The sequence below is a fragment of the Mustela putorius genome, unplaced genomic scaffold (genome assembly GCF_011764305.1).
Source record: "Mustela putorius furo isolate JIRA1106 unplaced genomic scaffold, ASM1176430v1.1 tig00000083_pilon_pilon_pilon, whole genome shotgun sequence".
Classification (NCBI taxonomy): domain Eukaryota; kingdom Metazoa; phylum Chordata; class Mammalia; order Carnivora; family Mustelidae; genus Mustela; species Mustela putorius.
In genome coordinates this window covers 41,697,022-41,720,193 of record NW_025421273.1, presented here as the reverse complement: position 1 = coordinate 41,720,193, position 23,172 = coordinate 41,697,022, and the positions used below count along the sequence as shown (strand labels likewise).

The 23,172-nt window shown below is 39.2% G+C and overlaps 1 protein-coding gene across 1 annotated transcript in view; it reads right to left on the bottom strand.

Annotated features, from left to right (window-relative positions):
• NWD2 (NACHT and WD repeat domain containing 2) overlaps positions 1-23,172 on the bottom strand; it is a 181,416-nt gene that overhangs the window by 108,906 nt on the left and 49,338 nt on the right. The window contains exon 2 of the mRNA XM_004763978.2: positions 3,890-3,978. Within this exon, the coding sequence (XP_004764035.1) occupies positions 3,890-3,978 (89 nt within the window). The remainder of the gene's footprint in view (positions 1-3,889; positions 3,979-23,172) is intronic.

Sequence of the window (23,172 nt, the reverse complement as noted above, 5' to 3'; positions counted from 1 at the left end):
CAAGGGTCTGCTGGGTGCCAGACACTGGACCCACCACGGGGATACACTGAATAAGACACAATTCCAGTCCTGAGAACTTTGAGACCTTAGAGACAGATGATGAAAATTTGCCTCACCAGAGGTCTCATTCTCTCCAACACTGGCTCTAGTCCACGTCATGATCACTTCTTAACCCGCACTACCCTCCTGCTTCTACCATTCCCTGCCCCCATACCAGTCCCTTCACAGAGCCAGAGTGACTTGTGTTCTCTTATAGGACTTGTGTTGAACACAAGTCCTATAATGTCCCCCTCTCCCTTCTTACTCAGTACAGTTCTAAGTCCTTAATCTTGGCCCATAAGGTCCCACGTGATCTGAATTGGATGGCCTCTCCTGAAATTCTTTCCTTTTTTTTTTTTTTTAAAGATTTTATTTATTTATTTGACAGATGGAGATCACAAGTAGATAGAGAGACAGGAGGAAGCAGACTCCCCACTGAGCAGAGAGCCTGATGTGGGGCTCAATCCCAGGACTCTGGGATCATGACCTGAGCCGAAAGCAGAGGCTTTATAACCCACTGAGCCACCCAGGGGCCCCCTGAGATTATATCTCTTACTCCACTCCACTCACATGTGGCTTCTTTACTGTTCCTAGAATATTCTAAAGATGCTCCCACCTCAGACCCTTTTCCTGGTTGCCTATGCCTGGATTTCTTCTACCAAGGCACCTGCCTGATGTGCTCCATCACTTTCTACAGAACTCTGCTCAAAGTTGCCTATCACCGAGCCCTTCTCTGTCTACCTGGCACTCCCTAACCCCCTTATCCTGTCTTACTTTTCGTAAAAGCATTTACTCAATAGAATGCATCCACCACTACTGGAGATTTGCTGTTTACTATCCACCTCCCCCAGTGATATTGGAAGCTTCACAAGAAAAGGGTCCGACTGGTTTGTTTTTGTACTCCCAGCACCTGAGATGTTTTCTGGCATGTGCTCAATGGTCAACAAAAGCTTCTCCCACACACTGTAGGAGTGACTGAGAGTTGTGCCTAGGATTAGAGAGGAGCAAAAAGGAGGGCACATGGCATATCCTAGGAGGAAATGGGGGCTCCAAGACAGCTCCCTTAAGCAAGGAAGTTTTGGACTGAGACTTCCTTCATTCATATGCTCAGAAAGGCAGTCACTTCTCAACACATTCCCCTAAGAGTTTTGCTATGTGTGAGGCACTAGTCCAGGACTAGGCACGTAGCTGTCGCAAAGGCTGACGTGTCCCTGTTCTTGTGAAACTTACAATCTGGGGGGGGGGGGAGACAATAAGCAAGCCAATACGTGAAAAAGGCAGAATGTCCAATATTGACACATGCTATGCAGATAACTCAGAGGGTGGTGTAAAAGAAATCCCTGTGATGTAAAAGAAATCCCCTAGGTGGTCCCTTTAGAGTGGGTCACAAGGGAAGTGTCTCTAGGAAGTGACATTTTTGTGGCAATCTGGAGAGCAGTAAGAAAGCTCCCATGTGAAGATGAGGGAGTGACCATTCCTACAGAGAGAGCACAGTCAGGACAAAGCTCTTAAATGGCAATGGCCTTGAAGTGTTTAAGGCACCACATGCCGGATATTTGGCTACAGGACTGTAGTCAGAAGGAGAGGGGCCTCAGGATCCACAGGAAGAGTTTGAAGACCGATCAGGACTTGAGGGATGGCAGGGGAAGAGGCGGGCTGCAGAGCTTCGTGGGCGGAGAGAACAGCATCCACAAAGGCAAAGAAGTTTAAAACAGACTCGTATATGTTTGGGCGACTCTAGGGAATTCATTTCTTCTGGGTTCCATGCACAGCCAAAGACGAAATCTAGAGTACTAGACAGGAAAACTGTTATTTTATTTTTTCATGAAACATCCAGCATCTTATTTTGTTGCAGTTGAGAAAGGAGTACCATCTCAGTAGCAAACACATCTTCAGGGAGATCTATAATCCACCAACTAGAAGAAACTATACTAAAAAGTACATACTTAGAAGATTCAAGGATGATATATTTGAGCTCCTGTTAAGCTCAGAAGGTGGGAAGCAGATGCAACCCTGTATATTTCTATTCCAAACACAACCTTGGATACAAAGCACCACTTCCGTTTCAGACACTGACTGAGGGAGTCACAGTGGAAAGCGGGGGGGTTCAGTCCCAACTTTTCTTTGCCCAGTGCTGTTTCCACTGCTGCCCAGTATCTCAGGGACTCATTCAATGCACGTGCCTAGAATGATCCTTGCTGTCCATTTATTCGGTGGACCTTGCCTTCTACAGCTTTCCTCTGGCTTTATCGGTATTTTCCTGGGCCCACTTATAATTTAGAAAATATATTTTTCTTTATTTTCCTCTCAGCTAATCTTAATACCATGTTTTATTCAGGCTGGTCTGTGGCTTAACAAAGTCTTCCCTCTACCTAAAAAAAAAAAAAAAAAAAAAAAAAAAAAGCATATCCAAACAAACTCAAACATGGGATTAATGTGCTTGGACACATCTCTTTCTCCATAGTAACTGAGTCCCCAAGGAGGGTCTACGTCTTTGGGAATCTTGACGGACCGGAATTTTTGTAACAGTTGAGACCCTGTTATCAGTAGAACCAGGTTCTTCAGAAAAGGCAGAGCTAAATTCGCAATAAAGAATTTAATTTAGGTTCACCATTTATCTAGCAAATGGTGACTTATGAGTAGCTTTTCAATCTGCGTGTCAGAATGGCCTGCTGCTGACTGACAGTAGGCCCAAAGAGTGAAACCATTTTGAGACCAACTTTTTTATGCCTCACACAAGAAAGCAGCAGATATATTTTATCTTATGCCAAGATAAAATATTCAGGAGGAAATAAATGAAGGGTGGATTTTCCTTCCACTAACAAAGATGTGTTTGGCAGTCTTAGGCCACAAATCTTTGGTGCATATTCCTCACCTACCAATGGAAACATAGTTAAGAGAGCCCTGGAGAGTTCAGAGGTTGTGAATGGGGCTGAAAACTTCTGACTAAACAATGCTATCTGTTCCAGCAGCCATTTACCTTTTAACTCTGGGGGATGTTCCATATATGCCGAGTGTTTTCTAGAACTTTTCTATGAGGTGGCAAAAATCAGTGGTGTCTCCGAATGCCAGGGTGTTCCTGAACTTGAGCAATGACGTGAGTAGGTATTGTTTCCTGAAAGGCTGATTTTGTTTTTGTTTTTGTTTTGGGCAAATGGCAAATCCCTAACATAGGAAAAAGGACATTTTACAATGTGGACAAAAACTAAAGGCAAGCTAGAAGGCAAGGGCTGGCCAGGCTGCTAAAAGAAAACACCTGGGAGAAAGCTGATCTCAATTTTTATGTTCAAATCATTTCTAGAGACCATAGCCCAGGGGCCTGCACTCAGCAATCTTCACCTTCCTGAGAACAGTAGAGATTGTGGAGAAGCAAATAAACATGGTTAGAAGGAGAAGATGAGCCAATACCAGGCAGGGGCCAAAAAATAGCATCAAAGTGCAAAGCACCAAAAATGAGTAAATATCTTTTTGAAGACATTATTTATTTGAGAGAGAGAGCGATAGAGCGATAGAGCATGAGAGCTCAGAAGGAGAGGTGCAGGAAGGCAGAGAGAAGCAGACTCCCACTTGGCAGGGAGCCTGATATGGGACTCGATCCCAGGACTCTGGGATTATGACCTGAGCTGAAGGCAGCTGCTTAACTGACTAAGCCACCCAGGTGCCCCCCCCCCCAAAAATGACCAAATATTTTATTTCCATTTTCCAGTGTTCCTTTTTACCCATGCTTAAAGAAATAAATTTTTTCAGAGCTTAAAGCGTGTTTTTTTTAATAACACCAATGTTGTGAAATAAGCAAGCACAAATGTTATTCAGCTCCCACGATTAAAAATGAAATTAATATCCGAGTTACCTGAAATTCTAATCCATAGTTTTCTCTGCAGAATTCTCTCAATTTAGGATACACATTTTCTCTTAGTGCCTGTCTTTCTGCTCCCGTGTCTGTGGTAGAAAAACAAACACATAGAAAGGAAGTTATGTCCACACATAGGTATTTCTGAAAAAAAAAAAAAAAAAAAAAAAAAAAAAAAAAAAAAAAAAAAAAAAAAGTAAGCTTACAAGCTAATATTAGCACTAACATAACAATCCAGTTGGGTGCTGACTGTGAAATGGTGGGATATGTGACTCCTGGGGGAGCAGGGAGACCGCTGCCAGACGTAAGAGCCCGTGGGATAGATAGGAGGCCCCGTGGTCAGGTCCATGTGTGCTGGCAGAGCGGAGAATTCACATTTGAGTCTTGATGCCCACCCAGACCCTAACATGATCTCTTGAGTAGCTGAACCACGCTGTCTTTGGAAGAGGCAGAAGGAAAAACCATAGGATTATCGGCTATCAGTGTTTTAGTCCCATGACATGTAAGAGCTACAACATCACACACACACACACATCGCACACACATGTTAGTTTACTGATTCCAAATAGTATCCAAAATTTCTATCATTTGTATGGTATTGACAAATAATTCGACTTCTACAAAATTCAGTACAGTATCCATGCATTCAGGACAGCAGTTAGGAAAGACAAGTCATGGGAGCCCATTTCCACACAGCAGATCTCCATCTGGTGGAAGTGACTGGCCAGCGGTTGAGCAGAGTAAATGCTGCCACCTTGGGCACCGGGGCTGCCTGTTGTAGGGCTAATTGCTTCCTGTGTAAACACTTCAAAATCTTTATTTACTATCATGTCCTTAATAAAAACATACAAGAAGAAAACCTGAAGCTAGAAGAACCACAGAATATGTACTTAATGTTGATTGTTTTGCACAGAAAGGGGTTTATTTCTGAAGCCCCCAGTGCTTGGTAATGCTCTGTATCAAGGATGATGCTATAAAATGTTTACAAGCAAAGCGAGGCTGTTCCTTGCCCCAGCACCTTCAGTGAAAGAGGAAGACGGCGATTTTAAAATCAGGTTAATGTCTTCTCTCATGAAAAATGCCGTTTGCTAAATGTACCTCAAACCCAGCGTAACTATGAAATATTTGCATACCACATTTATAACTAAAAGCCAGTTTCAGAGACTTTCCTTATTATTCTCAAGTTCATCTGTCCATGCAAATTCGACCATATGCTGTGCTGACCTACTCTACTTTCTGACTATTCTCAAGACTACTTCAAGATGGAAGTAACCAATCTCAAGGGTCTGAAATGCAGTTGCAACCTCTCAGAGTGACAAAAGCCGTGTTTACCAGGAAACCAAAGACTCGCAAGGCTTCTAGGTTACCTTGTGGTCCAAATGGATAGGGTCTTTTCTAGCCAGGGATCCAACATGGTCCTGAAGTCCAAAGCAGGAGGACCACGTGGAGGAGGGGTGCATCTTAGCAGCACCCTCGTGTGGTCCCAGCCCCACTGGAGGTTGTATATGCAGTGTTTACATGAGCGATATCATCTTAGGACCCGAGGCCCACTCTCCATCCCATTTTAAGGGCTGAAAACATTAACTTCGCAACAAAACTAATTAATATTCAATCAATCTCTCTAGAAGGCTATGGGTATTTAAAACACAAATAACAGAAGTCGCTTAAAAAATAAGCAAATACTACCAGATGCGGAAGCTGGGAATAATATGAGTAATATAAATAGTAAAATTGTATTATTACATAATTCAACAGGATTATGAGATGGTAAAATAGCATCAAAATAACACATGGACACATTTTTTTATTTTGTAAAAATGTTAATTATAACTCATGACTAGATACTGCTATCTGAATGTGGCATAGTTTGATGATCAGATAGAAACAGTCTGTAATATTTATTGAGCACTTACTATAGTTATATACTAAGTATTTCTATGTGTATGTTCTTAGTCACTTCTGACAACTCTATGAATAGGTAAAATTACTATTCCCTTTTAAAAAAATTATTTATTTATTTATTTATTTATTTAGAGCACAAGCTGAGTGAGGGCCAGAGGGGAACGGAGAGAAAGAACCAGCGGCAGATTCTGCGCTGAGTGCAGATGAGCCCAACAAGGGATCCCATCCCACGACCCTGAGATCACGACCCACGCTGAAATCAAGAGTCAGATGCTGAACTGACTGAGTCACCCAGGTGCCCCACTAGTCCACTGTTGTTATAAGAGGAAACTGAAATGCAGAGGGTTTAAGAGACTTGCCCGACGTTATATGACCTTTAACTTGGAGAAACTGGACTTGAATCTAGAGAGCCATTCAAATCTAGAATATTCCATAGTTTGCTCTAACAACAACAACGACAAAAATATCTGCATTGGTGCAAAGACTCAATCTTCGAAAATGACACATAGGATACCTTCATGGAATACTTAAAGGATCCTGAACTCTCCTCTCAATCTGGACTCTACCTCCCTGTTCCCACTCTAACACCCTTTTATCCGTTCTCCACAGAGAAGCCCCACTGATCTTTTATAAATGCAAATCAGATCCCATAAAGCACTCCCCAGCAGTTCCACAGGGCACCTGGAATGAAATCCACACTCCTTACCTTGGATGTTCTCCCTCTCCCAAACGGATCTCTCACCACTACACAGATGATATGCCTACTCGTGGCCTCCCCTGGAGGGAGCCTCTGGAGGAAGCGAGGACTTCCTCCTGTAATGCTTGTGATCATCTCATGGCATCTCCTGCCATTCAGGTGTCAGCTTTAGAGCCACCTCCTCAGAGAGACCTCTCTGAGCCCTCCACGCACTCAACCAACTCTCTGTCCTGTCGCCTTTCAAATTCTTTGCACGTTACTCATCACTACTGTTGCTATTCATTTACTATCAGTCTCCCCCAAGACAACATGAGCTCAGAAAGAGTTACAACCTTCTTCTGTCTCATTCGTTGCTATATCCCCAGTGATGAGTTGTGCTCATCTGAGAAATGAGTGAATGAAAAAAATGCCACACATGCACCAGTGACCAGAATGAGCTGACAGGCAAGGCTTCTCTGTAATTACCTCCAGAAACAGAAGGGCTTGCTACATTACAATTTGTCCTTGGATGGACACAGAATCAAGAGTATAGGAAATTCTGGGAAATAAACGATAGGGTTTAGAACGGTGGTTGGTTTCATGAGGTAAGTGAATGAGAACTGAAATACTGATTTCTTTTTTGGTTTCTGTGTTTCTGGCAGAACACTAGCACATTTTACCAAATTATGTTGTACCTTCCACAAAGTGTGAAGGGAGTGTATGCACATATCTGATACTCTGTGTTATTACTTGTGTTACAAAAATGACTCAGATTTTCCTGTATTTGTACTAATATGTGATGATTGGCTCTGGAAATGGAAAAGTAATTAAGATAGAATGGATTAATTATAATGGGTGACAGATAAGCTGGCTTAATTATATTAAAAAACCTGATTCATACTAACAGCAAATCCGGATGGTTGGCAATTAAGTAACATCAGAATGTCATAAACAGGAAAAATTAAGTTGCAGAATGTCACACATAAAAAAGGAACGTCTTAAAAAAGTACAGATTAGAGACAAGGTATGTCATCCCTGACTCTACACAGTCATCAAATCCATTTTTATCTGCCCAGTTCCTTATCCCTTTGAGAAGACGCATTAACATGTGGGTAGCACCACTACTAGGTTTTAAAGGAGTTGTGTTCTAAATAATTCCTCACTGATTTCAGAGTTAATGACTAGTCTCTGTGCAGTGTCTGAGTTACTCACAGGAAGAGCCTTAGTTGAGTGAGTGTTTTTTCCTAATTCAATTAGCCAACATATAATACATCATTAGTTTTTGATGCAGTGTTCAGTGATTCATCAGCTGCGTATAACACCCAGTGGTCATCACATCATGTGCCCTCCTTAATGCCCATCACTCAGTTGCCCCATCCCCCTGCTCATCTCCCCTTCAGTAACCCTCAGTTTGTTTCCCAGAGTCAAGAGTATGTCATGGTTTATCTCCCTAATTTTTTCCCATTCAGGTTTCCTTCTCTTCTGTGCCATTCCTTACATTCCACATGAGTTAAACCATGATGACTGTCTTTCTCTGACTGACTTATTTCACTCAGCATAATGCCCTCCAGTTCCATCCATGTCGATGCAAATGATAGGTATTCATCCTTTTTGATGGCTGAGTCATATTCCATTGTATAAATGAATCATATCTTTATCCATTCGTCTGTTCAAGGGCATCTTGGCTCCTTCCACGGTTTGGTTATTATGAATATTACTGATGAGAACATTAAGGGTGCAGGTGCCCTTTCTTTTCACTACATCTGCATCTTTTGGGTAAATACTCAATAGTGCAGTTGCTGGGTGATAGGGTAGCTCTATTTTTAATGTCTTGAGGAACCTCCATATTGTTTTGCAGAGTGGTTGTACCAGCTTGCATACCCACCAACAGGGCAAGACAGTTCTGAAGGAGTATTCTTAAGACCATTATTCCACTTTATGAAGGCTTTAGATTAATTCCAAATTGCTATTAAAAAAAAATTCATTTAGGATCCAGCACACATTCTTTGCTATGATGGCTGTTCCAGTTAATGAATGCTATTCCAGTTAGTTCTCCCAGGTTTCTACACTTACTTCTGCTGGGTTCTCCCTCTACACTCATGTGGCCTGTTAGCTCATGATTCATCTGAATAATCTATCTGGTTTTTGTTGTTTCTGTTTGGGTTGATTTCTTGTTTGGCAACTTCCCAGAGGCTGTCTCCTCTTTACACCTTCTAGGCCCCCTGTGCCCAACCAGCCATGCTGACCCTTCCTTACATCAGTATTAACAAATCCTGTTGATTTTATCACAAACATCTTTTGAATTTGGCCAGTCTCTAGTTTTGCACTCATCATCTCTTAACCCTGAGGTTTCAAAAGTCTCCTATTTGACCGACTTGTTACCTATCCTTCCTCACTGCAGTCTTATGCTCCACAGAGCTGCTGGAGAGAAATCCAAGACAAACCAAAAGCAGTAACTAATTTCATCAATAAAAGGACTTGGCTGGCATCTGATGGCCCAGAAGATAAAGACCAGAATGTTCAGCAGATGTAAATGTATTTTCTAGCAAAGTTCCATCTTCTACTTCTCTCTGGCATGCACCCTCCTGGGTACCTTTTCGGATTTGTCCCAAATACCAGATTTGAAACCAAACCTTGTCCTTACACATATTGCTTTCCATGCTCAGAATGCCCTACTGACTGCATCCCTTTGCTTGGCAGACTTCTAAGTCCCAATCAAAAGTAATGCAGAGACAGGCACACTCTCTTCAGTTCATCCCACAGCACTGTGCTCACCTCTATATAGTAACATATATTATAGTTTATTATTATTCATAATTTTTAGTTTTTCTCCCCCATTGGACTTGTGAATTCATGAAATGCAGGGACTTTCTCATTCATCTCTATACCATGGAAATTAAAGCAGACCCCAGCACATAGTCAATAAATAAATGAGCAAATAGATGCTACTTATAATGAAAGCATTAATTAAACCCAGCTAAAGAATCTGTCTCCACAAAGGTAACACGAATCAAAATGCAATGTCATTTTCAAGTAATAATTGACTATGTTGACAGCATTAATAGTCACATGTGAATCTGGGGCAATGTTGTAAATATATGACAGAGTTTGGTATAGTAGGGAATTTATTAGACCCTCTTCCCAATAAGTAATAATAAAATTCAACAAAATTGTCAAAGTAAGCATTTTAATTCTCTGTAAATCAATCAAACACCAAAGGCATAAAGCAAATTGGGAAGTGATTAGTCATGAAGAATAACTGAACTTTTGGTAAGATTGTAAGAGTGTATGGGATTCTACCCCCTTTAACCTCCACACTCCTTCCCATGTCAGAGAAGGTCAGGCTGTGAACATCAACTTCACTGCCAAAGAGGACTGACTTGATTTGGAGCTAAGGATGGGAACACTCCATGCTCATCAGTGTTGTTAGTAGCAGTAGTGGTCTCAGAGGTACACAAATGTGCGGAAGTCCAGCAGCTCAGTCAGCCTATAGCTTCGCCCAAATTTAAAAAGGAGATAAAAGAAATAAATAGTCATGGAGGGCCTTGCTAAGCTCTCTGCAAATTCCTGGCTGATGGGAAGGCTACTCACAAACACAAGAGAGACTGAAAGCTATCCACGTACTTATGGCTGATTTTGAGCCCGTGTTCGTAGGCAGTGGAAACATGAGAAGATCCAGTGCAAGTAAAAGCTGCGATAGACTTAAGCACTGGCTAAACTGTGCATGTGTTTCCCAACCCACACAGGTGACTGGCAGAGGACAGAAGCTTGGACTGAGGGCTTGAAGCACTTGAGAAGAAACTGTTGACAAATCACTGACTGACACTAAGCTATGTAGAAAAGTTGGTGACCCCTGGAATCCAGGAATATCATCATATTCACTATCAAATAACTGGGCAGAGACATCAGCAGCCTGCATTGTGGTGAACAAATTCCATAAATTTAGTCCAGGCAAGTTATTAAACAAATAAACAAACAAAAAACTAAACAAATTTAAAGAAGCACTTTGAGGTAAAAGTAGGAAGATTTATTACAATGTATTACTTAAAATGTCAACTTTTCAACAAAAAAATGTTGGGATATAAAAAGAAACTGAAAAATGCGATATCTATTTAGGAGAAATAAGTGGTCAATAGAAGTTATCTCTGAGTGGGCTCCTATGTGAGATTTAGTTGACAAAACAACTTCAAAACAGCTATTATAAATATATAAATATATTCAAGGAACTTCAGGGAACCACGTTTAAAGAATAAAGAAAAATGAGCAGAAACCTGTGGGACAACATTAACTGTAGTGGTGCAGGTAAGGGAGTCCCAGACGGTCAGGAGTTAAGAGAAAGGAGGAAAACAATTTTAAAGAAAAAATTATTCAGAAGTCCCAATTTTTAATGGAAATCATTAATCTAAACATCCAAGAAGTTCAAAGAACCCAAATAGGATAATGACTAAGAAATCCACAGTTAGACACATAGTCAAATGGTTGAAACCAAAGATAAAGAAAAAATCTTGAAAGTAGCAAGAAAAAAATGACTTATCAGATACAGAGAAACATACAATTAAGGGCTGACTTCTCATGAGAGGGCAAAGAATCCAGAAGGCAATGGAACAATATACTCAAATACTAGAGAAAAAATGTCAGTCAAGAATTCTATAACCAACAAAACTATGTGGAAAAAAAAAAAGATCCAGACAACATGATGTTAATTAAGCAAAGTCAGTCAGGCACAGAAAGACAATTACTATATGACTTCACTTATAGGTCAAATCTAATATAGTTAAATTCAGTAGCAGAGAGTAGAATGATAGGAGCCAGGGGCTGAAGGGGGAAATGGGGAGATGTTTGCCAAAGGGTATAAAGTTGCATTTAGGCAAGATGAACGAGCTCTGGAGATTTAATGTGTATAGAGATGTAGATCTAGTTAAAAATACTGTATTGTAGGCTTTAAATTTGTCAAGAAAGTAGAGCTTAAGTATTATTACCACAGAAAAAGAAAAGGAAAAACATTTTTTAACTATATGAGATGATAAATACATTAATTGGCTTGATTGTAGTGATTATTTCACAATGTATATCAAAGCGTCAAGCTGTGCACCTTAAATATATACCATTCTTATTAATTATACCTCAATAAAATTGAGAAAAGATGAGATAAGAACATCACTAAATTTAAAAAAAAATTAAGAAAAGCTGTGGCTAGCAGATCTGCATTAAGAACTTACTAAAGAAAATCCTTCAAGCTGAAAAAAAAATGGTATCAGACAGCAACAAATCGATACAAAGAATGAAAAGCGCTGGAAAAGGTAAATATGTAAGTATGTAAGAAAGATTACATGATTATAGTTTTTTATGTATTATTTTATACACTTAAAATTTTTTGTGCATTATTTTTATTTTTTAACATCTTAATTTTATTTTTTTCATGTTCCAAGATTCTTTGCAAATGACACTACAGACAAAAAGCGGATATCCAAACCTATAAACAACTCCTCAAACTCAACACCTCCCCCAAAATCCCCCCAAAATGTTTTTCCTTTTATTTTTCTGTGGTAATAATATTTAATACCAATTTTTTAAATCATGTAAAAAAAATGAGAAGACATGAACAGACACTTCTCCAAAGAAGACATACAAGTGGCTAACAGACACAAGAAAAAATGTTCATCATCATTAGCCATCACGGAGATTTAAATCAAAACCACATTGAGATACCACCTTATACAAGTTAGCATGGCCAAAATTAACAAGACAATAAATTGGAGAGGATGTGGAGAAAGGGGAATCCTCTTACATGGTCGGTGGGAATGCAAGTTGGGGCAGCCACTTTGGAAAACAGTGTGGCGATTCCTCAAAAAATTAAAAATACAGCTACACTTAAAATTTTCTTAATCATTTTTAAAAATCATGATGACTGCATTTTTAAATTCCCATATCCTATTTCTCCCATCCCCCCATCCACCTTCCCTCTGGTAACCATCAGTTTGTTCTCTATAGTAATAATCTGTATCTTGGTTTGTCTCTCTCTCTTTTCCTTTATTTGTTTTGTTTCTTAAATTCCACATATGAGTGTGATCATATGGTGTTTGTCTTTCACTTGCTTATTTTGCTTAGCATTATACTCTCTAGCTCCATTTGTGTTGTTGCAAATGGCAAGATTCCATTCTTTTTTATGGCTGAATAATACTCCATCATACAGACATACACACACACACATCTTCCTTATCCATTCATCAACTGATGAACACTTGGGTTGCTTCCATATTGTGGCTATTGTAGATAAAGCTGCAATAAACATAGAAGTGCATCTATCCCTTTGAATTAGTGATTTTTTTGTTGTTGTAGGTTTTTTTTTTTTTTTTTTTTTTTTTTTTGTAAATACCCAGTAGTGCAATAACTGGATTGTAAGGTAATTCTACTTTTAATTCTTTAAGAAATCTCCATATTGTTTTCTACAGTGGGTGCTGCTATTCCCACAACACTGGAAGAGGATTCCTTTTTCTCCACATCCTTGCCAACACTTGGTTCTTAGATTTTTGATTTTAGTCATTCTTACTGGTGTGAGGTAGTAACTCACTGTGGTTTTGATTTGCATTTCCCTGATGATGAGTGATGTTGAGCATCTTTTCATGTGTCTGTTGGCCATCTGTATATCTTCTTTGGAGAAATGTCTATTTGTGCTTCTGCCCATTTTTTAATTGAATTAATTGTCTTTTGGGTATTGAGCTGTATCAGTTCTTTATATATTCTGGGAGCTATCAGATATGTCACTTGCAAATATCGTCATTTAGTAGGTTGCCTCTTTTATATATTTCTTGAAAAAGTGTAAGGCTATATAATAAAGCAATAATTAGAACATTGCATTGTTGGATTTTAACAAACATACATACATACATAACACATGGCAATAAGAAAAAGGAGGAAGGAGAAAATTGAGCTATAGTGGTACAAAGTATTTATGTATTTATTAAGTTAGTATTCATCTAAAGTATATAATAAATTAGCATAGATTTTTAAATAACCACAGCACTAAAAGAAAAAAAACTAAATAAAAACTGAACACAACAAAGGAATTAAAATGATACACTAAAATATTTAACAAAGAAGTGTGAAATGGGACTAGATGAAGAAAAATGACAGGAGATATGCAGAAAACAAATAGCAAAGGGTGTGAAATAAATCCAAGCATATCAATAAGTTTAAAGAAGAATAAACACTCAAAAGATAGACTAGATAATGAAACCATATCCAATTATGTGCTATCTACAAGGGACACACCTTAGGTTTAAAAACATCAATAGATTGAAAGTAAAAGGATAGAAATAAAAACCACGCAAATAATAACCGAAAACAAATTGAATATATAATATCAGGCGAAACTGATTTTAAGACAAGAAACAATATTACTTTAAAAAAGAGTCATGATACAACAATTTTAAATGTATACATAAACAGAGCCTTAAAATCTATAAAGCAAAAATGGGCAGTAGTAAAACGAGAAACAGACATTCTAACATCAGCTGGTGATTTCTATAGTGCATTCTCAATAACTGATAAAATTACTACACAGAAAGTCCACAAGGATACAGAAAACTTTGACAACACTGTCCAATGACTTGACATTTGTAGAACTATCTACCCAAAGGCAGCGAAACACACATTTTTTTCTAGTGCTCCCATGATAGGTCATATACCACAACACAGACAAGTCTTGTAAATTTAAAAGTACTAAAATTATAACAAGTATGATCTACAGCCATAATAGAATTAAATTAGAAATCAATAACAGAAAGACTTTAGGTAAATCCCCAGATATTTGGAAATTGCACAACACAGTTGTAAATAACTCATGTATCAAAGAACAATACACAAAAAGAAAGAGATGTCCTAAACTGAATGAAAACATGTTAAAAGCTATGAGACATAACTAAAGCAGTGGTTAGAAAGAAATCTCTAACCTTAAATATCTGTAACAAAAATGAATAAATAACTCAGGATTCGAACTTAACCAGAAAAGAGTAAACTCAACCCAAAGTAAAGAGGAAGAAAAAAATTTTTAAAGAAGCATGGAAATCAATGAAATAGGAATCAGAAAAAACAACTCTGAGAATCAGTAAAGTCAAAAGTTGGTTCTTTGAAAGATCAAAGGTATTTATGAACATTCAGATAGGTTGACCAAGAAAAAAGAAGGCAAATGATCAAATTAGAAATGAAGGAGAAGCCATATAGCATACTGACACTACTAAAATTTAAAAAGTTATAAGGGTATACTATGAACAATACCTTTTTTCTAATAAATTCAGAAACTTGGATGAAATGAACAAATTCCAGAAACACAGAGACTGAAAACGAGTCAAGAAGAAAAGGAAAATCTAAAGAGACTTATAAGAAGTAAAAAAAAAAAAAAAATTAAATTAGTTAAAAGTTAAGGAGGGCACAGATTGCATAGAGCAATGGGAGTGGTACATAAACAATGAATCTTGGAACACTGAAAAAATAAAATTAAATTAAAAAAAAAAAGAAAAAATCTTCTCACAAAGAAAATCACCGTTCCAGAGTGTATAACTGGTAAATTATATCAATATAAAGGAAGAAATAATAAATAGGTGCCCTATCTAGGGCACCTGGGTGGCTCAGGCAGTTAAGTATCCTGTTCTTGGTTTCAGGTGAGGTCATGATCTCATGGGTAGTAGATGGAGCCCCAGGAATAGCCCCCAGTAGGCTCCACGCTGAGCAGAGACTCTGTTTGAAAGAGTCTGTCTGTCTGCCTCACCCCACTCGCTCGCTCGCTTGCTCCCTCAAAAATAAATCTTTAAAGAAATAATCCTTTACACACACTTTCAGAAACCAAAGAAGGAACATTTTTCAACTTCTTTTTTAAGTCTGTTATTATCTTAAAACTAAAGCCAAAGACATCAAAAGAAAAAAAAAACAAAACCAAAGCTATAGACCGATATAACCTTCATGAACATAAATGCAAAAATCCTTTAACCAACAAAATTATCTTTCAAGAGAAAGGGCAAAAGGGAATAGTTTTAGAAAAACTAAAAAGAGCGCTTCCTGCCATTTTCCTTACATACAGAAAGAATATATTCCAGATAGAAAAAAAAAAAAGTCCTAAATGTCAAAATTTTGAGATACAAAAAAATGCAGGTGTACAAGGAGGATGGTAAATATATAACTAACCCTAAAAAAATTAGTTACATAAAATAATAATATTTATGGGGTTAAAAAGAATTACAATCTTAGACAAAACTAGCAGGTAAAGCGGGGATGGAGAAAATTCAAACCTCCTTCATTCCCGATGTTTTCTGAATGTCTCTATTATTTTAGTCTGCTTGTTAAAATTTCTAGGAAAACCATTAAACTAAATATTAATGTTACAACTGTGCATGTCGTTGAAGAAACTTAAATACTTCTTTGTGGTTCATTATAACAAAATAAGGTTTTTTTCTTTTCAAAAACAATTCATATTGGTTACAAAAGCATTCATAGACAAATGAAGTTACTACGAATTTGATGACTGTGGAGTTGTCAGTTTCTTTGTAATTTAAAAAAAATTCTTCCAATTGGCATCATTCATCTCTAATTATTCTCTTCATTTCATGCCAAAGTCTATTTAAAGAACCCTCAGTAAGAACTGTATGTGGCATCTCAGATCTACTCACTCAAATAATATGCAATTTGAATTTCACACTCCACTGGAATGATTTCACTCACATGCAGTCCTCAAGGAGGGCTTGCCACATTCAAATTTATTGCTATGTTGTATCTTTCAAAATAAAAGACACAAGGCACAGCCCTGCTCTCAGAACTCAGTATATTGGATCCAGACAGTCTGTTAAGAATAGGATTCCCCAAAAATCACAGTAAGTTCTAGACTAGAGGTACAAGCAAAATGCTACTGAAGCACAGACAGCAGGATGTTTTTTTCTGATTATCAAAGACAGTTTACCAGGGCAGATGATCACAACATTAGGACTTGGAATATGGCTAAGTTTCCCAGGTAGAAAGGAGAAATGTCTTCTGGAAGAGGGAGCAATGAGCAAATGAGGAAAACTTACCAAGCACAGGCTGTGTTTGAAGAACACCAGGCAGCACCGTTTGCGACAGTACGATGTATAGGGGTTATATTATAGTCTATTACTTACAGATCTTTTTTAAAAAGATTTTATTTATTTCTTTGTCTGAGAGAAAAGGACGGGGAGCACAAGTGGAAGAAGGAGCAGAGGGAGAAGCAGACTCTCTGCTGAGCAGGGAGCCTGATGCAGGACTCGATCCCAGGTTCCCGGGATCATGACCTGAGCCAAAGGCAGACACTTAGCTGTGCCACCCCGGTGCCCCTAGTTACAAATCTTTTGAGGTGCTTCTGCATGCTGGGAATTGGGGAATGTAATAGCAGTTCTTTCCCACAACCAAATGGGAAAGAAAATAATACCCAAGGAGGAACATATACAACAAAAGCAGTTTATTATACATTTCATTCAACTATGGAAAAAATATCTTTCATACCGTGTCCAAAATATAGCTGTTCCTTCACAGACCGGTCTACCTGCGCCTGGCTGACCTGTCCTCTTAGAGGAATGTATCCATCAGCCCGTCCTCCCTTTGCCCAGACTTCACCACAGACCCAACGCTCCGCCAGGTGTCAGGAACCAAAAGAAACACTGCATCGTCCCCAGGGCAAAGGAACTTGTACTTTAGACAGAGTCAACACTGACGTACCTGTAGAAAACCAAACACTGATTCCACATCAAACTGACCTCAAGCTAGTCCATCAACCTTCATCAACCTTCACAAACCACAGACAACGTCCGTACTGTCTTCCGTATCAGGATTCGACCAGTGTTCAATTTCTCAGGAAAAGCTGGCTTCACCACCACCTCCGTCATCCTCATACTAGAAGACTAAAAAAATTCTCTACTTTACAAACTTTCCCTTGTAACTGGTTAAGCGTCTTGTGGGGAAATATTTTAAGATGCTATAAATGTCCTATTGCTCCTCAACTTTTCAGCCACCAGTTAGAGCACCTGAAGATCCCTGCCTGAATAAACAGTTATGGCTGCCAAATAATGATATTCTATTTCCATCATCTTTAACATTTATCAATTACTCTTCTACGGTAAGGAAGAACTCTCTCTCTTCCCATCCAACTATATTTTCATTCACCACCCCCATCAACTCATCTACCTACCTATCTACTGACTTCCGTAGCGATGCTTAGGTTAATCACAAAGGGGAAAAATAGTTAATAAGGAAAAAAAGCAGTCTCTGGCTGTTATTAAAAGGGAGCTGAACCTAGCTCTCACAGCTAGATGATGGTGTTTGATTATGAATGTAAATAATTTCACCCGACGCCAATATTAGACCAGGTCACTCCATGACCAGGATGGAGTAAAAGAAAAACAAAACCACTTCATAATCATACATGGACACAGGAGAAAAAAAAGAATACTGTCCAAATTACAAAAAATGATTAATTATCCCCCTGTCCCCACTGACATGAATGACTGTTGCTTCTTTATCAAGTATAGGCTTAGCTCTGCTCTCTTTCTCTTGCCTCCTAGATACAAATTATTAACCAAGAACGAAACCACTTGTTTCTGAAAGCACCCATCCTAAGGTAAAGCCCCACTTTCTTGAGACATCCCCCAAGCAATTGAACATAAGGCTAAACCTGATGATAAGCACCCCTTAATACCCTCTCAGGGTAATACTGAGTAGCCCTAAAGTTCTTCATGGTCTATACTCTCTCTACTGGGAGGCTGGTTTTGGGCCGGCCAACCTAACTTTGTTCAACCACAGTTATATTCTTGGGGGCTTTTGGCTCGAGGACATGAACAGTAATTCTGGAGTGGAAAGACCTGGCAGACAGCACCTTAATCAAGAAATCAGTTAGCACTGCCAGAAATGGAAGAGATCAACACTGTATTCTTCCTGATATGGTATACTGAGGAGAACACTCACTTTTGTAATATCCCTGCCAAAAAAAGCACAATCATAAAGAAACACCAAATTATGCTGAAGACATTCTACAAAGTAAGTGATTATATCAGTTCGAATGGCCAAAATTAACAAGACAGTCAACAAGTGTTGGAGAGGATGTGGAGAAAGTGGATCCCTCTTACCCTGTTGGTGGGAATGCAAGTTGGTGCAGCCACTTTGGAAAACAGTGTGGAGATTCCTTAAGTAATTAAAAATAGAGCTACTCTAGGACCCTGCAATTGCACTACTGGGTATTTACCCCAAAGATACAGACAGCAGCAATGGCCACAGTCGCCAAACTGGGAAAGAGCCAAGATGTCCTTCAACAGATGAATGGATAATGAATATATGGGCCATATATACAATGGAGTATTGTGCTTCCATCAGAAAGGATGAATACCCAACTTTTGTATCAACATGGATGGGACTGGAAGAGATTATGCTGAGTGAAATAAGCCAACCAGAGAGAGCCAATTATCATATGGTTTCACTTGCTTATGGAGCTTAAGGAATAACATGGAGGACATTGGGAGTGGGATAGGAGAAGTGAGTTGGAGGAATCAAAGGGAGAAACAAATCATGAGAGACTGTGGACTCTGAGAAGCAAACTGAGGGTTTGGGAGCAGAGAGAGGTGGGGGGCGGGTGAGCCTGGTGGTGGATATTAAGGAGGGCATGTATTGCCTGGAGCACTGGGTGTGGTGCATAAATAATGAATCTTGGAACACTAAAAAAAATTTAAAATAATAAAAAAAGAAATGATTATATACTTCTAAAAACATTCATGTCAAGGACTAAGGAAGTGGACCGAATTAAAGATGGTTAGAGAGACATCTCTGAATGCCCACATGATCTGGTATTACTGAGACAGCTGGTAAATCCTAATAAGACCTACAGATAGGTAATAGAGAACTCATGTTCTATATTTATATATATTTATATTTATCAGAATTTTCTGGTCATAACAGATCATGTCCTTACTTTTAGGAAATAGACACTGAAGCATTTTGGCGCAAAGGATATCTATCTATGTTAGAATTTTAGACACATACAGAGAGAGACATTTATGCAAATGTCATAAAACATTAGCATCTGAGGAATGTAGGCAAAGAGTGTCCAGAAACTCTTTTTACTCTTCTTGCAACTTTTCTGAAAGTCTGAGATTGCAGCTGATTCCCGTTATTCGCAGCAGGTATTTCTACGAAGTTGCTAGGAACACAGAATGAGTGAATACTGAAGCACTGCTCCTAAGAGAAATACAGGGTTAGGTTCCTGGCAGCTGCTGGTCTCAGTATTTTCTTCGACTGATCAACACCAAAACCTATTTTATGTGTGGTCTCCTTAAAGACACCTTATTTAATATGGATTGTTGATTCTCGAGCACCGGCCAATGGCACTGTAATTCAGGCCTGTGTGAAGCCCCTCTTAGCACCTAGATGTTCTCCCCAAGGCACCTCACAGTCTTCCTGCGTTTGGTGACACTATATCGCCATCAGCACTGTCTTTTGGACCCTTTTACATAGTAAAGTCACTGAGAAAAACACACACACACACAAATGTGAAAAATGTGGAATTAAATAAAGTGTGGGAAGAATACTTGCACCTAGCAGGAGAGCTGAAACAAGCATGCATAGCAGGGAGTGGGGCATGGGGTGGTGGTGGGGGACTCGCAGTTTCCACTGCTCTGCGCATGTCCGCAATGATCCCTGAGGATCGATGTTGAGGTGACACATTTTATAAGTGAGCAAGTGTGCAAATATGGACTCCTTGAATAATGGGGACTGCCTATGTATCAAAATAAAACATTACAAAAACATACATTCCACCTGGAAGACTAGAAAAATGGTAGTATGATAAAATGAATTCATGGCCTCTGGGCCCCAGAGTCATTCTGGAAGGGAAGATCTTGTTTAATTCAAATATCAAAAATTCAAATATCATAGGTCTGAAAGGTTGTTCCAGCAATGCCTTAGAGACATTTGGAAATCTAGGATCTGATGAAGGCCAAGAAAGGTAGAAGATGAAGTTTATGGGAATTACTGATAACATAGAGATAACTGACACCATGAGCAGAGCAAAGGAAGAGCCAGATTTGAAGGTTTAATAATTATAAGAAGACAGAACAAATTAAGGCAATGGAATCAGAACAGGACACACAGGGACACCTGCTGTTGCTGTACAAAGGTTATTAAAATACACCCCGTAAGGGACAGTGGACAGGTTTTAGTGAGATGGTTTCAATCCAAAACTAGAGAAAAATTTGACTTGTTAGAGCCCTCCAGGTCAAATGGGCTGCTAGTGGAGGTATTCCAACGCAAGACACAGGATCACTGACTGATGCCAGGCTTTGCATGGTCTTTCAGACCTGTGCAATTCTAGTTTCTGGTGACTAAGTTTGTGCGACTCTGGTTTTAACAAAGGATTCCCATACCTGATCAACCACAATGCAGGCCTGACATGCTTAAAAGTCACCAAATCTATTAAATTAAATAAAAAATTTGTTATAGAGAAAAGCGATGTTCCATTTCACTGGAGTATCTGGAACTCAGAGGAAAAAGAAGAAGCCACATCTTTACCATCCTGCAGTTTGCTCTCATGACTAGGCAATGAGCAAGGAGGAAGTCTGGGGCTGAGCCGCATCCTTCCTTCGTAGATGAAATAAGTCCTACCGGGTCATTAAAACTAAAAAAAAAAAAAAAAAAAAAAAAATTCACTCTTCAGAAAACCCAGAGGATGCCTGTCAAATGGACATTCTTCTCTATTCTAAATTAATCAAAAGCATTTTAGTTAAGTTTAAAGACCATGATCATTACAAATTTATGGATGTATTTTTCAGGTCTCCTCCCTATAAGGGTGCGCTATCTTAGTCCTATCCCGCCACATGAAGCGTATTAATACAGTTTTATGCAGAAAAAACAGCAAAACAATGTTTTTGTCAAGTTATCCTCTTACTTCAATGTATTTATGAATAATATATTATAGTCAGTGTGAACTTCTAACTACTAGTCACAGCTAGGGGTTGTGAAGGTTTCCTTATAATCCATTAAAGGATCTTTTCACTCTGCTTTTCCCTAGAGTATCAATATTGAATGTTACAAAAATATTTTTGCCATTTGCTTTCAAATAAAATATTCAACGTGCAAGGCTTTCACGGAACATTTTCCCTTAAAAATCCATTATACTAAAAGTAAATATCTGCATGGAGTCCACTAGGCTGGTGTAATTAAAATTAAATTTACAAAAAGGTAATGGAGATTTTATCAGCAATAGCACACGATTCAATGCAGCAGCTGAATCACTGTGGATTTTTTCCTATAGAATCTTATCTGGGATGCACAAAGCATTGCATTTTACAGGATTTTTTCAAGCCTCACAACAACCTTTACATTGGAGTATTATTTTTGTTATGGGAACTTAATTTTATTACAAGGTATTAAATAATGCAAGAAAATCAAAGTGATCCAAAGGTAAGAAATTAGCCCTATTATGTTATTTTTAAATTGCTGAACTACCTACTGGGGAGGACCTGATGGCTGCCATGTGCCGTGGGCGGATTCTGGGCCTCTGAAGGAGAAAGCAAAATTCAGGCCTTTGGTCTAAGGCTTCCTGCCATCCCTGTTCCCTTTGCTCTCAGGGTTCCCCACCCGACAGAGCAGCTTCTTTTAAGAAGCCCGATGAAACTAAAATCACGTCGTATCATTCCTTGGTTCCGGGACTCTTTAGCTTTTCCTCTTAGCATTGCTTCTTTCTCAAACAATATGACCCATTCTGGATTTCACACAGAAGCTAACCCAATAAATCAATAAGTGAACAGGGCGTGAAGTGTGAGAATGATGCTTTCTCAGCATGTCAGCTGGGGACACCTTCCTGTGATGGATGCTGTAAGAATCGACTGGATTGACCCCATCTCCTTCTCCAGCTTCACCACGTCACTTTCCTCCTCGCTCTCCGCACTCGACGTCCACTCTTACAACACACACCTGTACGTGCTCCTGTACCACCCTTTCCCCTACTTTCCTTCTGCTTATCCTTTAGGTATCCCTTTAAAGGCAGTGGCTTCCAGAAAGCCTGTGCTGCCTGCCTGCATTCCCAGGGAGGGCCTAGAAGGTTCTATGTGCCCGCCAGTGGCTCCAACAATGCCCCACGCTCCTGATCTGTGGAAACGTGGCACACTTGCAATCATGAAGGATTGCCTTCGACTCTGGGCTAAAGCTCTGGAGGGCAGGAACTGTGTTTATCTTGTTCAGGCCTGTATCCCCCATGCCTGGCGCACAGGGGAGACTCAGTAAGTATCTTCTGAACATAGTAAATGAATAAGTTACTGGTTAATTGTCAGCACCACCGTACTGCGAGTTCTTCATGTTTTATTCATCTTGGGATCCAGTGTGTCCAGCCCAGGACTTGGCACAAAGCGAGCCGTTAATAAATGCTGGCTGAATTTATGTCTGAAATGATGTCTTGACCTTCCTGAGGACGCTTTCCGCTTCCCTCAGCTTACCCGTGAACTATGAGAAAGGAGCTGGAAGATGGTTAGAGTATTAGGGAGAAGGGTAAGTGAGCCATCGGGAGAGCAGAAAGAACCGCTTCAGACAATCTGACTGATGTGAAAATGGAAAATGGATTGTTCATTTGACCTTGCAGCAGAGTACCTGTGTGTGCTGCCAAATCCAACCAAAGTTGTTTTTTTTTTCAAATAGGGGGAAAAAGTGTTTGTTAATAACTGGTTGC